Source organism: Anser cygnoides, chromosome 11 (genome assembly GCF_040182565.1).
Source record: "Anser cygnoides isolate HZ-2024a breed goose chromosome 11, Taihu_goose_T2T_genome, whole genome shotgun sequence".
Lineage (NCBI taxonomy): Eukaryota > Metazoa > Chordata > Aves > Anseriformes > Anatidae > Anser > Anser cygnoides.
Genome location: NC_089883.1, coordinates 14,142,633 through 14,159,843, shown reverse-complemented (window position 1 = coordinate 14,159,843; position 17,211 = coordinate 14,142,633). Strand labels below are relative to the sequence as shown.

The 17,211-nt window shown below is 40.0% G+C and overlaps 1 protein-coding gene across 2 annotated transcripts in view; it reads left to right on the top strand.

The window, feature by feature from the left end:
- The window catches only part of UBE2Q2 (ubiquitin conjugating enzyme E2 Q2), a 42,947-nt gene that overhangs the window by 21,090 nt on the left and 4,646 nt on the right, over positions 1-17,211 (top strand). For both annotated transcript variants that reach the window (XM_067004100.1, XM_067004099.1), the window contains 5 exons: positions 270-410; positions 7,885-7,969; positions 14,127-14,187; positions 15,669-15,759; positions 16,094-16,152. In XM_067004100.1, the coding sequence (XP_066860201.1) occupies positions 270-410; positions 7,885-7,969; positions 14,127-14,187; positions 15,669-15,759; positions 16,094-16,152 (437 nt within the window). The remainder of the gene's footprint in view (positions 1-269; positions 411-7,884; positions 7,970-14,126; positions 14,188-15,668; positions 15,760-16,093; positions 16,153-17,211) is intronic.

Below are 17,211 nucleotides of genomic sequence, written 5' to 3'. Positions count from 1 at the left end.
GACTTCTCACAGAGGTTTAGTTAGCGCTTGTTTCTGTGACCAGAAACAGGTTGTGAATTTGCCTCTCATTTGTATTGAGGGCTCCCTACGCTTTCATTAAATACTGTTGATTCAATGAGTGAAGTCTGAGCAAAACAGAAATGGCATGCAGCAATCACTAATACTTAGTGCTGTGCATTATGCTGACTGTATTCGTAAATTCCCTTAAAGAGTTTTTCTTGAGCAAAGAGCGTGAAGTTGTTTACAGTGAATCTTCCTCTATCCTACAGGACATTGAAGATCTGGATCACTATGATATGAAGGAGGAGGAACCAGTTGACGGGAAGAAATCTGAGGATGAAGGCATTGAGAAAGAGAACCTTGCAATCTTAGAAAAAATCAGAAAAAATCAAAGGCAAGATCACTTAAATGTGAGTTAACAAGATTTTTTTTTTCCTGTACAGTACTTTGGCTTTAAAATAGAAATGGATTTCAGCAAGTAGAACCTATTGCTACACGCCTAAAGATAAAATCAACCTATAGGTGACTTCCAAAAATGTATAGGACAAAATGAGACCTGTATAGCTCTTCATCAGCATATTTAGTGTATAAAGTTAGTTATCAGTCAACATTCCACCGAGACTCAAAAACTGCTTCAAAGCACTCTGCTTTCATTCGGTCTGGGAGAATGCTAGTCGAAGTTCTTTTGTCAAAATGGATTAGGGTGGTATGGGCCTGTTGGATGAAGTGTCCTGTAGCTTTTAATGGAAGTCAAGTCTTACATACAAATCCATATTTCACACTTGTTATTTCGAACACGTCTAATTCTTGTGCTTGATGCCCATGTTATAAACTGCTTGCAGTAGTTTTGCTTGCAGAGTAAGCAGAAAGCATCTAGGTTGTAAGCATGACTTCTGTTGCTCAGCTCTTACATATGGGTATCTGTTATTTTAATAAAGTGCACTTTAAGTCATAGGTGACTTGATAGATTTTGTAAACCCAGGAATTTGTGCTTAAACCGATTTTATGAGTTCGGTTTTTTTCCGTAACTTCCAACTTCCACTTGGAAATTACTGAAGCTTTTCTGCCAGATTTAAAGCAAGGGGCTTTCATCCTGCTGCAGCTTTATCATTACAATTTTCTGAATGATCCTGTCAGCAGGCAGTTGTAGAAAAAGGGCGTTTCTATACAGCAGTATCCTGAGGACATGGGTTTCCAGTATTACAGTACAACTGTAAATACTGAGTTGCATGGTTTCTGTTTGTTTCCAGAGGCTTAGAAATGTCTTGTCACTAGTGCAAAGTTCCAGAAAAGCTTCTGCTTCTCAAAGATGCATGTAGGAAAGAATATTCTTGTGCAACCTTAATGTTATGTAGGCTGTCTTCCAAGGAAACCAAAACTTCTGTCTCACAGAGGCTTAAAATGTATAAGGCACGAAACTCAAGACTTCTGCTTGAGTTCTAAGACCAAAGGTAAGGGTTCTAAAATTTTCATGTCACCTTTAGAAAGCAGGTGCTTATATTAAATTAGTCCCCCCCCATTTGAGCTCTTAAGTATCTTTTTTAATGCTGTTTGGCATGTCAGCAGACATGTAGATCTTGTCCAGACACAAAAAGTGCTTTCTCTTCAAGCTAATAGTTGAGGATGTGAGTAGTAGTAGCTAGGTGTGGGGTAGCGACCTGAACATATTTAGGGAAGGAATAAGATTTAGGATTGGTAAGTAGGGAACACCTGGATTTTTGCCTGAGGAACCAGTTTTGTTAGTTCTGCTTCTTAAATTGGATGGTTTTTCTAGTAAATCTTTTCTTAAACAGTTAAGCTGTTCTTAAAATTAGACTGAAGGGAGCTGCTGTTGTAAACCTCTTTCGATTTGTAGTAAAATCTGTATATATTGTAAGCGTTTAGTGGCAGATGAGCCAGTTCACTGTTAACACTGCATGTGCTCCTGATAGCATTTTCCCTACATGTTTATAACAACTAGATCTCCTTTAGTTAGCAGAAACTTCACTTTTTTGTCATGAATTACTTAACATAAATAACTTCATGTAGTATAGAAAAGACTTGTTCATCTCTTACTGATACTTAAACATGGAGAAGAGATTCAGTTTGTAGCCATCTGCTTTGCAAAGGAAATACACCAGAAATGCGTCTCTCAGAGCTCTTCTGCTGATCTAATAGGACTTGAATGCAAACTTGCCAGAAAAACAAAAACACTACAGAATTATGTTCTGCTAAAATAGGCTCTGTGTCAGCTCGCTAGAGGAGACTGCTCTTTGATTTGTGTATGAATTCAATATTTATCTATCAAGCTGTTTGAATAGAAGTGTACAGTAACGGTCATCTCTTTCAAAAAAAAAAAAAGCCTATACCTCGTCAGCATTTCAGTATTTAAAAGCAGGTAGATGTAAGACTCCAAACTTTTTGCTGTATTAAACTAAGACTTGACTAACCATAAGCAGAATGGACACTTAATGTTTTTGTTCAGACTTAGATGTCTCTTCAGGGTTTGAGACTGCCTACTGAGGTTGCGTATATTTCTGTATTTATAACTTGGACCTAATGGTAAAGGCTTCTTAATCATTAACTGAAACCTCTTGCAGCCTGAAAGGCATGGTTTGCTTTCTGTCATCTAGATTGCAGTAGAACTGAAGAAGGTTTTTGCAGTGTCAGTGTTCTTCTTTGGTGTAGAAAGCCCCTTAAAACTGCAGATTTTCTTTTGCTATTTCTTCTTTCCCATTTGGCAAACCTTACCTTTCCTTTTGCTTTTTCCCTCCACATCTAGCGAAGCTGAGATGAACGCTGCTGGTTTTTTTATTTGTTTGACAACAGCGGATTCAACTTACATAATAGCTGTTTCTCATGCCAAGACACTCTCGTTGATGCTGGTGCATAAACAAGGTCAGCTGAGTACAGGGAACAGGGTAGTCAGCTGCTGCTGAGGAACTGTGGTAATTTTGTGGGTCACCAGAAATAGCTGCTCTGGTTAAATAATTTCTCAATGGACTTGTGAGGCTTTACCCTTAGCACTTGAGAGCTGAAAACGCTAGTTGTACTACTGACCCAGGAAAGAACTAACCTAGTAGCACTTAAATGCACTTTGCTGCTGCCAGAATGGGTAACTTGTAACAGAATACAGTCTCTAAGATAGCAGCAGTTTGCTCGGCACCCTAAGGTAAAGTGAACTTTAAATCTCTACAGCCCTTCAGTGGGTTTTCTTAAAGGACAGCTTGAGTTTCAGGGACTGAGGTGTACTACCTAAACATAGTCTGTTTTTCACACACACTGCAGCTCTTTTAATATACTTTAGTTTGTAAGCAGAGGGAAGTAAACTAAAACCCATGCCACTTAAATGCTTTTGTTGCAAGAGGGAATGTGAAGCCTAATGTAGGGCTTTGACTAATGCCAAATGCAACCAGAAGACTTAAATTTCTTTACGTGTTCTTTGGCCTAAGTCCACGGGTTGTCTTCTCTCCTTGGCTGAAGAGAAGGTTGAAGATAAGCGATCATACTAAGGATTTCCATAGGAGAGGAGTGCATGCAGTCCCAATTTTGCACCCTCCTAATAGGTTAAAGATATGGTACTCTTTTTCTTATCTTCTTTTAGGGTTTGTGTCTTTTATATAAGTTTAGAAGAATATGCATCTGCTAATTTTGTAAACGTGTTCTTTTCCTTGGCGGTATCCCTAATGTTATTCTTGCCAGTATCAGGAAATAACCTTTAATTTGACTTGATGGACAGTATGTAATGTGGAGCAAGATTTAGCCCTCCTCTTGACATTGTAATACCTTTAAAGAATCACTTGCTTACTGGGAATTAAAAAAGGTCTTTGAACTGGAATCGTTAACTCAAATATTTAATGACTTGCTGCTGCTTGCTTTTCAGAGTTCTCTCCCCACTTAGTCATTTAGAGATGAATGTTTTTCTTATTTAGATAATGCTGATAGCCTTTTTGATTTCCTTTTGAGGAGTTTATGCACTTTCCTTTAAAAGTCTCAAATGCCTGTACTTTAATCTTTGGGCTTTATGAATCCTAAGGTGTCACTTCCATTTTCAGCTTAATCCTTGAAATATGAACCTGCTTTAACTTCCAGGAATTAATGTAGTTCTGCACAAATACCGAGAACGTCAAGTAATGCTAGAGGAAACTTGTCTTCCAAAGCTCTTCATTTCATGGGAATTTCCTTTTTTATTTGCTTGGTTTTTGTTTGTTTTTATCAATTAACTTTTGGTATTGCAGCTGAGTTACCTGAAATGTATTGAGTGAGGCATTTTACTGTGTTGTTCTGAGGTGTGCAATGTATTTCTGATCAGACAGAAAACAGGCAATCTGGTATTTGGGTTTAACAGTGCAGTGAATTGCACCTCGTGCCTTGGATAACTCAAGCAACAGACTGTGGTTGTGTTTTGAGGGGAGGGAAGGGACAAAAAGGAATGTGCAAAGCAGAAGAACTGAGGCTGCAAAATGCATCACTAGAGATTAAATGCAGCAGACAGCTAAAGCAGTGGCATGTGCAGTGATTTCTGCATGGTTAGGTGAGCACTACTGAATTGTGAATGCTCTGTTCTCAAGCCCTAGCTTTCTTGGAGTTGCTTATGTGTTTTAAGAGTTTTACTCAAATGTGTATGTTCCCACTAAAGCACTAGTGAAGATTAGAAACACTTCTGTAAAAAGTAATGCTTATATTGGCTCGAATGAAAGATTCCTAGTTCCAATAGTGACAGAAGCATGTTCCCTTAGGGGGAAGAGTTCGAGAACAGGGCAAGCTTGTAGTGGTGCATCTAATGGCTATTTTTCATGTCCAACAGTTTTTGGCTCTGGGAATTCCTGCACCAGGTGTATCTATCATATGCAGCCCTCAGCAAATGGAATGTTGTCCATGTAAAAGTTTACTCCCTTTAGCAAGGATTTCTCCAGTTATTTACCTGTTGTCCTGTAGAACCACCTCATAGGCAGTGTGCTTGCACAGGACAGGATGATTGTGCGAGACTTTCTATGCCTGTTCTTTTTATTTTACAGGAAAAAAAAGTCACTTGGGAGCTTATCCAGTAGTTCTTTGAAACTTTCAGCTTACAGATCAAATGGCCATGCTTTTCTGCTCTTGTCCCTTGGCACCAATTCCACATGGACAGATACTTGTCACGTCCTGTGACTGACCAGTTATTTCTAGGGCAACTGTAAATCTTGCTCTCACGACTGGAGAAATGGGAGTTTCCTGTCCTTTGAAAAGGGCAGTCACTTTTCCAGAAGGATACTTATTTTTATCTGAATTCAGTCTTTGAAATTGTAACTTGCACATAGGGAGTTACTGAAAGGTAATGTTTTTAATTTTAGTATCATTACAGCTAAGCTTAATTCACTGCTCTACTATAACTTGCAATGGTGTGATGCAGGTAGTTCTCTTCTAAACAGCAGTTTAATATCAGTTATAAAAAAATCCATCAAAGTTGTCACTGTGATGAGGACTTTGTTTCACAGCAGCAGCATTTAATGTTAACGCTACCATGAGGTATAACAGTTAATCTCCATAGGCTCCCTCTTTAGTGTCCTCCCAGAGTAGTTCAGAGCAGGTAAATTAAGCTCCTATGCTAAACTTTCTTGGTTAAGCTTCTTAGACTCTTACTTAATCACATATTACTGATCTGCAGTGTATGGATTCATCAGAGGGTCAAATCTAACTTTAATATTGCTCTATGAGGTGTGGACAGCCCAACAGGAAGCTCCTGGGAAAAAGGGTGGAGAAACTCTTCCAAGTCTACTGAGGCTTGCTTAGGCATGCAGGCAGGTGCTTCAGTAAACGGAGAAATAACGTCTCTTGAGCCCTGTCTTTACGTGGGCTTTATTTAATCAGTTGAAAGGAGTTGGCTGTTATTTGCATATTTAATTACAAAGCTCATTCTTCATATCTATCCATTAAGAAAATGAGTGGAATTTCAGCTATCTGTATAATAACATCCAGTGTAACATGAAAATGAATAGCCTAAAAGAGTAGTCTGCAGGTTATATAGTGTGAAGCTAAGCATATTATATGATGCTGCTGAATAGAGAAGACAAAGGAGCATGCGGAGGCTTTAGTTTCAAGTAACTGGCTATAGTATCAAGTGACAATGATTGATCTTTAATCCTTAATAAGAAATAATTTAATCCTACAGTTGTGGAATATATAGTATACTTTTGATTCCAGGCAAACAGGGATGGCATTCCAGGTATAAGGCAATGGTCCTATCTCATTCAGATTCCTCCTTAGTGGAGGAATACCTCTCTGACACTTCTGTCCAAATAGGATCAGTCTGTGGATGTTTATAGTATCTGAAAGGAAACTGAGGGAACCAATCTCTTTGGATTTTTGGAGCAGAAAAATAGACTTAAACTAATCACTCAGGACTTCATATAGAGAGGCTGAACTGAACTTTATTGTACTTTTTCCTTTTTTTAACGTGAAACTATGCTGATGAGACACATGTATTAGCTTGCATTTCAGTGGGAGTGACTGAGGTCCAAGCAGCAGCAGATAACTGCATGAATCTCAGGAGATAATCTTCCTTTGGAAAACCTTCTTCCAGTGAAAGCTAAGAAAAACAAGTGATTTTCAAGTTTTCAAGGGTCAGGGTTGATAGCTCCTTTACCTTATCTGGAATCCTCATGCATCTTCCATGTTTTAAGTATTGTAATGCTAATTTTTTGTCCTGCCGTTATCCAAAAGTCTAGAATGTTAATTGGTATTTCAAGTGGAATATATAAGGAGAGTCATCAGGTAACATCTAAGGTTTAGTATAAAAAATTTTCCCACTAGCTTTGAAATTGAGTTGCAGAGAGTAATCTAGGTACTTCTGACCATTGTGTTTATTCTAAACAAACACGGTAAGCTTGTAAGTGGAAAGAGTACTGACCTTCCTTCAAAGCTCGTAGAGCTGAGACAAGATGGTTAATACTCCGGTCACAGAACTGTCAGTATTGCTTATGTGTGCAGAATGTATGCAATCCAGCAATTGGCCTTATTAGTAGACATCAGTTACTTGATAACTGGTGTGTTCATTAATTGGTGAATTACTGGTGTTTTTTAGAGCCTGTCATATTTTGTATGCCCATCACTAGAAGGTGGTTTTTGCCTTTGGCACATTGCATCTCAGGCAGGGTCAGAAATTGTATGCTCAGTTCTCAGTAAGTCTGAGACACTAAGAAATCCAGTACTGAGCTCTAAAAGAACAAGAGATTTCCGCTCTTGTTGCATAAACCGCAAGAACTGTGACAAATTGTGACAAAATATTAGGTATTTGAAAGCTTGCTTACCTTAGTCTTCCTCTGTGTAGGTGTTGATTGCTTTTCTCTCTATTGCAAATAAGTGTTGGTTTTGTTCTGCATTTTCTGAATATATAGGTTGGTCTTGCCTCTTCCAGAAGCTGGCGTTCTGTAGTGGATACTTTCCAGCTCCTGTGTCTTGTGTCTACCACATAAAAACGCACTTCTGAGAAAACAGTAAAACCTTACGTGCAGAAGCTTATACTTAACAATAATCTTAGCTTTTTTTTTCCTTCAGTGCTCGAGAGCAGAAGCTAAAAGTGAATCCAATGTTAGGAATGTATTGCAGATCCCTCTTGAAAGTCAAAATGCCAAAGAGATTGAATTCCTTTATGGAAGAATATCTGTCATTGTACCTTGCTTAAAAGTTTGTATGGTATCACCTATACCATGTAGTGATACATATTAAGGAGCTGCTATTGAGAGAGCATCGTGTTTCTTTGCTCACTAGAATATGTAACTTCTCAAAAATCTAATGCTAATACAGAAATCAAAATATTCTTGATACACTCAAGATAGTGTAACTTTGTAATGAAAATAAAGCTGTTTATCAATATTACTTTTTGCTTATTTGGAGTCTTTCTTGTTTCTTTCTTGTTTGTTTCAGGGTGCAGTCTCTGGGTCAGTTCAGGCTTCAGATCGACTTATGAAAGAACTCAGGGATATATATAGATCACAGAGTTATAAAACAGGTAACGCACTTCAGATTTCCCTTCTTAAAATGCACTTTAAAAGAATTCTCATGGAAATACTTCCTGTAATCCTTCTGTGTTTTGTAGTTGTGTGTATATGTGTATATATTTATAGATGTGAAAATGCATAGATATATATAAGCTAACTATATATAACAGTGTATTTATGAAGAGAAAGGAAGTCAGGATACATGTCTCCTGAAATGTTCTTCCATTTTGTTATGTAAACCTTCATACCAGAATTAACAGGATTGATATAACTGTGGGAATGCTCTTGGGGTGGATGGCTATAAAGAACAACTCCTGATGACTACTGTGGGAATTCTTGAGTTTTCAGAACTGCCTGAAATTCAGCTTTCCAGGTGCAGGGCAAAAGCTGTGAGCATGTTCTGGTGGGTGGCACTCTAACAAAGAGTATGCTTGCTGTGGAGGAATTTGTGTTCAACAGCAGAAGGTTTTGCTATTACTCAAGATTTAACCTTGATTACCCTCCTGTTAGTTGTATTATTTTGTCATGATGCTAATCTGATCCTGAGCTCCATGTATTCCTCAGAATAAGGATACAAATGACAAGAGAGAAGAAGTTTGTCTTTTAAATTTGTTTGGTTAACAAACATTGACTAGCTTTCTGTAGGTAGGTGGTTGGCTGTTCTCTTTGCTCCATATACGGGCTATGTCTAAACTAGCCCAGCAAAGGAAACAGCATGTTGAATTATATGAGAATAATTGTGCAAGAAGTAGAAGTTACATACATTTCAGGCAAGTTGTATTCCTGTAGGTCAGCCCAATAGCCAACTCCATCACTGCAGCCAGGAATGAGAACCTGCTGGTGCAGGCCAGGATGTGAACAGAAGGAGTGCCGGATTAGAAAGTCAGTCTAAACTTTAATCCTCTTATCTTGTACTTGTCTGAATTACTCCCCTAGTTTGTTTCTAGTGGGTTTAAGTCTTGTATGGTGGCTATGGGATTTTAATTTCTGTGTAGAAAGACAGAGTTAAAGAAGCAATAGGCTTCTGTTTTGATTTGGTATGTTTACCTTTCAGGTAAATAGTTTTATGTGCTTAAATACTGTGGACAGTGATAAAATGTTTGAAGTATAAATTTGATTATAATTTACTATTGATCTAAAGTAGCCTCACACTTTCAGGTTTTATCTCAACTGAGTCCTTGCCAGTATACCCTAATCATCATCTATTTGATAGAGAACGGATGAGTAGGGTAAAGGAAGAGCCTAGAAATAGTTCTGCAGTAAGTCTTGGGGGATGCTTTACTGCCCATATGTGATCATGGTTTGCTTATGTGGACAGAACAAGGATTAAGTATAAAAATCTGTTTGATGAAAAACTGTACGGTGCATAATGACACAGATACTGCCAAAGGGACAGCCAGGAGCTCCTGTAACAGGTGTTTTGAGGTGAGGATTCATGTTATGTGAGCCAGCAGTGGGCCCTGGCAGCCAGGAGGGCCAACCGCATCCTGGGGTGCATCAAGCACAGCATTGCTAGTCGGTCGAGGGAAGTGATTGTCCCGCTTTACTCTGCGCTTGTGCAGCCTCACCTCGAGTACTGTGTGCAGTTCTGGGCGCCACAGTACAAAAAGGACATTAAACTGTTGGAGAGTGTCCAGAGGAGGGTGACGAAGATGGTGAAGGGCCTAGAGGGGAAGACATACGAGGGGCGACTGAGGTCACTTGACCTGTTCAGCCTGGAGAAGAGGAGGCTGAGGGGGGACCTCATCGTGGTCTACAACTTCCTCGTGAGGGGGAGTGGAGGGGCAGGTGACCTATTCTCTGTTATCACCAGTGACAGGACCCACGGGAACGGGGTTAAGCTGAGGCAGGGGAAATTTAGGCTGGACATCAGGAAGAGGTTCTTCACCGAAAGGGTGGTTGCATGCTGGAACAGGCTCCCCAGGGAAGTAGTCACTGCACCAAGCCTGTCTGAATTTAAGAAGAGATTGGACTGTGCACTTAGTCACATGGTCTACATTTTTGGGCAGACCTGTGCGGTGCCAGGAGTTGGACTTGATGATCCTTATGGGTCCCTTCCAATTTGGGATAGTCTATGATTCTATGTTGCTTAAATAATGCCATTTCTGGGCTTTAGATCAATTGCAAGTCTTAAGTAGTTACAGAAGACTAAACCACTCATGTTAGAAAGCACACTCTAAATGACGAGGAAAAGAATGTCTTGCTCAACTGTAAAGAAAGTTGAGATACTGAAAGATGATTATGGTAACTTATTATTAGCTTATGACTCAGGAATATCTGAACAGACTGCAATTGGACACCCTGTGTGGAGTCCTGAAAAGTGTTAAAGTCGTCAAGTGAGAGAATTCCCAAGTTCAAGGAACTACCATAGTTTTCTTGATAAAATGTCAGTGGGGGGTCCTTCAAACGCTTTGAGTGGTGTTTTGAATCACTTCCTGAACTATTTTATTCTGTTCTATTTTTTTATTCTAATCTATAGAAATTTGATGTTCTTTATGGAAAGAAGTATCACTGTCCTCAATGGCAAAAATCCATTCCTTTTTAAGGAGCTAAATGACATACTCTTTACTGTAACACAATATAATCCCATGCCACTTCCTAGCAGTCTCACAGAACAAAGTGAGACTATCTTGTAACCTCAGTCTGTCCTAGTCAAGGAACTGTCTTGTTTACCTGGAGTTCTGTAACTCCGTTTCTTCAAATCTCCTTGTATAAATAAATGTCTGATAAGTGTAGTTACCCTGGTTAAACTGGAAATCTCTAACCGAGGTGGAGGTTGACATGGTGTTTCAAAGCAGGATCACTATCCTACTGATCCGCTTATTAAATTGTCAGTAAACTATGCCACTTCTTATGAAAGACACCTGGATTCATTCCTTCTGGTTCATTTAGTCTTAGGGCTTCAGTGAATCAGTGAATATCAGTTCCTCTCCTTTGCAAACAACTGTTTTTATAGCCTGGTTCTGTGTTTTGCTGTCAGACAGCTGTCACCATGTGAGCAGGGGCATGATAGATAATGAACTCTCCCCCTCACCCCGGGGTTTTGATCTGAGTGCTTTCTTCCAGGTCATTTTTCCCATAGTTTGAAGTTCTTGCTATGAGCACACAAAGGGAATCACAGTGGTACATTAAGGTTGTGGTAACTGTTGCAAGGTAATTTAAGGCTGGTTTCATTTTTTGTAATATAAGCCGGAAAATCAAAGGTTGCATAGGGATCGTTTTAGTTAGTGTCTCTGAGGTTACATACTTTCAGGATTGTCAGGGAATGTAGCGATAAGACAAGGAGTAATGGTTATAAACTAAAAAAGGGTAGATTTAGGTTAGATATTAGGAAGAAATTCTTCATAATGGTGATGATGAGGCCCTGGCTCAGGCTGCCCAGGGAAGCTGTGGCTGCCCTATGCCTGGCAGTGCCCAAGGCCAGTCTGGATGAGGCTTGGGGCAGCCTGGGCTGGTGGGAGGTGTCCCTGCCCATGGCAAGGTTGTGGAATTAGATGATCTTTAAGGTCCCTTCCAACCCAAACCGTTCTGTCACTGACAGTAGGGACAGCACTGGGACTTCTAAAGTAAATAATACATTTAGTAGTAGTTCGTTAAAATTTTCTGCTCTGTTAAACTATTCTAAAAAGTAGCATAAGAATAGAATGAAATTGCCTAAAACCAGTGTTAAAAATAAACCCAGGGCACAGGATGGGAGGTGCATGGCAGTCCCCATGGCCGAACAGCAGCCTTTCTCTCTGGCAAGCCAAATGGCCTGGGGGAGCCAGCCCCAGAAAAGGGGCCCTCAGCCCCCCCAACCTCCTCCTTGTCCGTGTGAGGGCATCTTCCAGGCTGCTCCCAACACAGCTGCCTTTGGCCACATGTGGAACACTCCATCACAGAGGCTTGCTGAGGTCACAGTGGCCACCACTGCACTGCCTTTGCTGCGGGCCCTATAAAACAGGCCCCCTGCAGCTGGCCCACCATTCGCTGAGCATCTAGGCCCTCTGACTGCCAGCTTGTGCGGCAGGAAGGAGACTAGAAGAGCAAGGTGAGCAGCAGGCGTCCTTGGTGTGCGAGGACAGCCATGCAGTCCAGTGAAGCACCAAGAAGGAAAGCACCTGAGCAGAAGATGTGTCGTGGGCGGAGGGATAGCGCCGGTGGCACAAGAGATACCAGTGCTCAGGGGACCTCTGGCGCCCAGCACACAGACAGGTACAGGCAGTACCATTGGCACCGCAATGATGCGGGGAGCAGGCTGGCCCCTCAAACACCCAGCGACAGGGGGCCTGGGCCTTACCATAGGAGCAACGGGGATGTGGGGCGAAGGCGGGAGCATGAGGCAGACAGCCGCGGGGTCTTGGACTAGGTGAGGCCGCAGAGGTTGGACTAGGTGATTTGGAGGTCTCTTCCAAACTAGGTGATTCTGTGATCTTCAGCTAAGGGTGTGTGTTCAAGATAGTATCCATTTTAAAACCAAAGTTTCTTCAGTGTTTTAAATAGTGCCCTTGGAGCTCAGGCAAAAGCAAAATATGGCTACAGGCTTGCTGGCAGCAGGAGAGTTGCTGACCTACCTGTAAAATGTAGTTGAACTACCCTTAAAAACGGAGAACCCTTCTCTCATAAACCTCACATAAGCTAACACAAGCAAAAAATATTCCAGCAAATTAAATGATTCTGCTGTAAGTTAAACAGAATTTCATTAATCTTTTGGATAACGGGAATTGCAAGTTCTCCAAAGTAAGAATTATTTGTGGTTTCCAAATACAAAATTGGAAGTTCGGTTAGTTCATATAGAAAAATTCTTAAAGATCTTAACTTATTTTGGGAGGAAAAATAATTTGCTTATATTTAAGTGAAATAATATCTATTCGTGTCTTCAGTGGCTCTGTTGTTCATATGATTACTTTTATCCAAATACTGTATGTGGTTTATTTTTAGTTACAGTAAGGTTGCTGTAAGCAAGAAATGGTGTCTGTTCCCGAGGGGTTGTTTTTCGTACTACCTTTTTATCTCCTAATTTCTGGCTTGCTTTGTGGTTCTGTTGTGTTCCTTTTTTTTTTTAATTTTATCTCCTCTATGGATAGCCTCTTAGACAAATAAAACAAACCACCACTATCACCACCAGAACCCATTTCACTTGTGTTAAGAGGAGAACCTACCGTGATTCCCTTTCCCACTTTGAGGATCTATCAGGAACCAGTATGTAAATGGTTAGCAGAAATACTTCTTCAGGGTAACTCCTGTATTTTTTTCCTCAATTAAGAAAAAAACATCTGAGATGGTTCCAAATAACATCTCTTGACTATTTAAAAACAAAACAGCAACAACAACAGAAACCAACTATGGATAATGCTGTTAAAAAGCTTCCATATCAAAACAGTGAGCAACCCCCTGCTGCTGTTCAGGAGGACATATAAATACTGCTCTGGTCAACATTTGGGTGCTTGGAAGGTTGATTAAGTATCTTATGTGTTAAGGCTGCATTCTTTTCAGTCCTGAACGGCGTGCATCTCTGAAGAACTGTTTTACAACTTCAGGTTTAAGCACAACACAGCTCTGTAGGACCAGCAGAAGTTCCATCAGAGAAGCAGCTAGTGAAACACAGGGCTCCTGGTAACCGGTAGAGTTGAAGGACTAGCACACAAATTGTGGGTAACAGTTAGGCAGCTGTTCTTTTGATGTATCTTTGAAGTTTTCTGGCTTGTCTGGTCATCTGTTGGAAATGTTTCATCCAATGCAGATTTGTTCTCTTGGGCTCCCACTCCATACACTGTTTGTCCTGTCGTGGTCTGCCAGTAGTGCAGAGAACCTCTGCTTGGACTGTGTGTTAAGTGTTTCAGAAGTGGGCTGGTCATTTGCTGGGTGCAACATTTATACCAAGTACTAAGCAAGCTGCAGTTACAGCTATGTAAAATTTGAAGGGGAACTGGGCTGGGTGAAGAGGGTCTAGAAGCCAGAAAAGCATTCTGATACATGTGGGGTTTTTAATACATAAGTGACAGAACTTTTTTCCCTTGTAGTTGCTCAGAAGTGCTTCTGCTGTTGGAGAAGGGATGTGCCTCAGTATCTTACCCATTGTTTACATCTCCTGATAGTATTTGCACTTAAAAGCAAGGAGTAGTTTATGCTAAATGTTGCCTTTCTAAAATGTTAGTGCATAGCTAATCCTATCTAATGTTTCCACAGGGATATATTCAGTGGAACTGGTAAATGACAGCTTGTATGAATGGCATGTTAAGCTTCTAAAGTAAGTTCTTGAACTTTTTCCATGTTCTGAAGAATCCATTTTAATATTGCTGTGGAAATTCTGGTTCTGATGAATAAGAATCTCTAGCCAAAGACTAAAAAATAGTGTGCAGCTGCAGTTCTGCTATACCGAAATGCATTCAGAGATGGAAGCTGGTAATTGAGCTGGTAAGAAAAAACAACTACCAAAAAAAAAAACCAAAAAACTTTCCACAGTCAGCTCTGTGTGTCACCGTAACATTTATTACTGTCCAGTTCTCCTAAAATTACTCCAAAATATGAAACCTCAAGTAGTGAAGTTCTTTGTCTGGAGCTTTTTTTTAAGAAAATGCAAGTTGTAGTTTCTTATGAGACATACAAAGGAACAGAACTGATTCAGTTCATTATTTCTGCAGTTGAGCAGGCACATAGGGCTCTCACCTGGTCTGGTGAGGGGTGTCCTTGCGTATCGCAGGGGGCTGAAACGAGGTGATCCTTAAGATCTCTTCCAACCCACGGCGTTGTATGATTCTATAACGATATGAAGAATTACATTTCTTCATCCCAGCGAAAAGTGTCCGTAAACAAATGATCGACCTACAGTCTAGTTGAGGGGTAAATATCAGAGAGAAAAGAGCTCTTTAGCCTACAGAACATTCTTGTCGCTAGAACAAGTAATTCTGAACTGGCCTGATGCTGGCTATGGCTGGAAGTGGTAGGTTTCTAAGCATGTAGAGATTTTTTTTTATTTTTTTCTGACAAAGCTTTTCAGCTGTGGGATGGGGACAAACTAAACTGCTGAAGTAACTCTGCAATGGTTTGTAAGCTTCACCTATAGTAGAGGATTGGACTCCTGTGGTCCCTTTAACTAATCTTTTGGCTTGTTACAGGCATTTTTGACTAGTCTCTTTTTAAAAGCGATGTCACTTTTTAAAAGGGGTGTCAGTGCCTGGGTTGGATTAACCCAGAGGTGTTCGAATTAATGTTCAAGGTTCTTGCCACCAGCACTTTTTAACAAACAATTGTTGAAATTCTGCTGAGAGCAGAAAGTGCCAGCTTTAGTACTTCTGCAGATGCAGATTACATTTAACATCTGATCCAGACCTCTGATCACATGCTCCATAGAGGATTCAGTAACTCTGTACTGAAAACTAGATCACTATAGCCTTTTTCTTAAATATTTTTACTCTTGGGCCATACATTTCCAGTGAGGTGAAGATAATTAAAATTATTGTTCTAAAATTAACAGCTTTTTTTTCTTAGTTATCAATGTTCAAATAACATTGGATAGTGGTGGGAATGTAGTGCATTGCAGTAAGCTTCCAGGGTGATATCATGGCAGAGCGTTTACAAAGTAAAGGGAGCAAGTATTTTCTACAATTAACTTCAAATTACAAGTTCTAATCTACACATATATAGAGGAGCTCTTACAGAGAGTGATTGTTATTTACAGGTAGTGAAAATACTGACTTCATCCAGGATCTCCCCCTGCTTCTTTTATAGGGTTGATCCTGACAGCCCACTGCATAGTGATCTTCAGGTCTTAAAAGAAAAAGAAGGTGTAGAATACATTTTACTCAACTTCTCTTTTAAGGTACGTGTCTATGGGAAGAAATGCAGGGGGGCAAAAATTGTAGCTAACTGTAGAAGGTAACTTAAAATACCTTAAAATGTACTTGAAATGGGTAAAGATGGAGGTACAATGTTTTTTATATATTTTTTAAAGTTCAACTGTAAGTGTGGAACTAAAGCTTCCCAAAAATTGCTTTTGAACCAGTACTGTGGAAATGTGGTTATTACAGAACTGAAAAATGTTAATGTTTTAAATCTTATTTGCCAAATAAGGCTCCTGAAGTATCTCCTGATTAGGAAAACAGCGTCACAGTATAGTTCTTAATTTGATGGTTTTTTTTCTTCATGCTTTTCAGGATAATTTCCCTTTTGATCCTCCCTTTGTGCGAGTGGTATCTCCTGTGCTCACAGGAGGGTAGGTTGGAGTCCCTTTACAGAAATCTTACTTTGTGGTAAAAATGTTACAATTTGAGATTGGTCGGCTGGGTTTGCAGGGAACTTTTTGAGATTACCAAATAGACTTGAAGATATTTTCCCTAAATATCCAGCAATGAACTGCTCTAGTCCTTGAGTTCAGTGAAAGGCTCAAAGTGTGATACGGAGATGTGCTTCTCAAGGGTTATAAATGATAGCAAACAACTGGGTGCTCTTTCCAGCTGGGTACAATTCCTTAGTTTGATTAGGATTGCTTAATTTGTGTCCAGTTTGGAAACGCTGTGTCTGCCATAACGTTTAAGAACTGGTTTCTTTGTGGACTGTTAATATTACTGTTACTTCTATTGTTCCAAATAGAAATGCGTTTTGAGTTCTTGCTGAAGGATCCTGTTGCTTTAAACTTGCTGCACAGTATTAACTGTGTGTTGTTTTTGTGGTTTGTTTATTTTTTTCTGGTAACACTGCTATAAATTTTTCGTCTAAAAGTTCCTCTAATGCTAATCAAAAAGCATTCAATCTAGTCAACACTGTGCTCTGAAAGTTATCAGAAGTTATCTAAAACTCGGTTGAAACGTTGCGTGGAGCACCGAAGCTTATATATATATCAATGGAGAGAAGATTAAATTCACCTTCCAAGGCTTTTATGCATCTCCTGCTGACAGGAAGTTACAGCTCTGTGTTTGAAAACGCAGTCTGACAGCTGGTGCTGAGTCTAGTTTAAATTGCTGCCTGTCTTTTCATTTCCCTCTGAAAGATGTATAGATCGTTATTGTTTAAATGCACTGATCACAGGGGAGGCTACACTTTTGGAGTGGCAAATTCTCCCTTCTCAGTCCAGGTTTTGTGCTGGCCAGTAACTGTGTCAGCATACCCATGGTGTAGCAGCAAAAAGCAGCATTCCTTTCCATGGTCTGGGGACAGTTGTGTAAGCATTTGTACGCACCAGCTGCATCACTGATTTCAACTAAGCATATGTAGCAAAGGAAAGCAGTTTCTTTTGTCTTACAGTGCCAGTTAATCTCCTCTACAGAAGTATGAT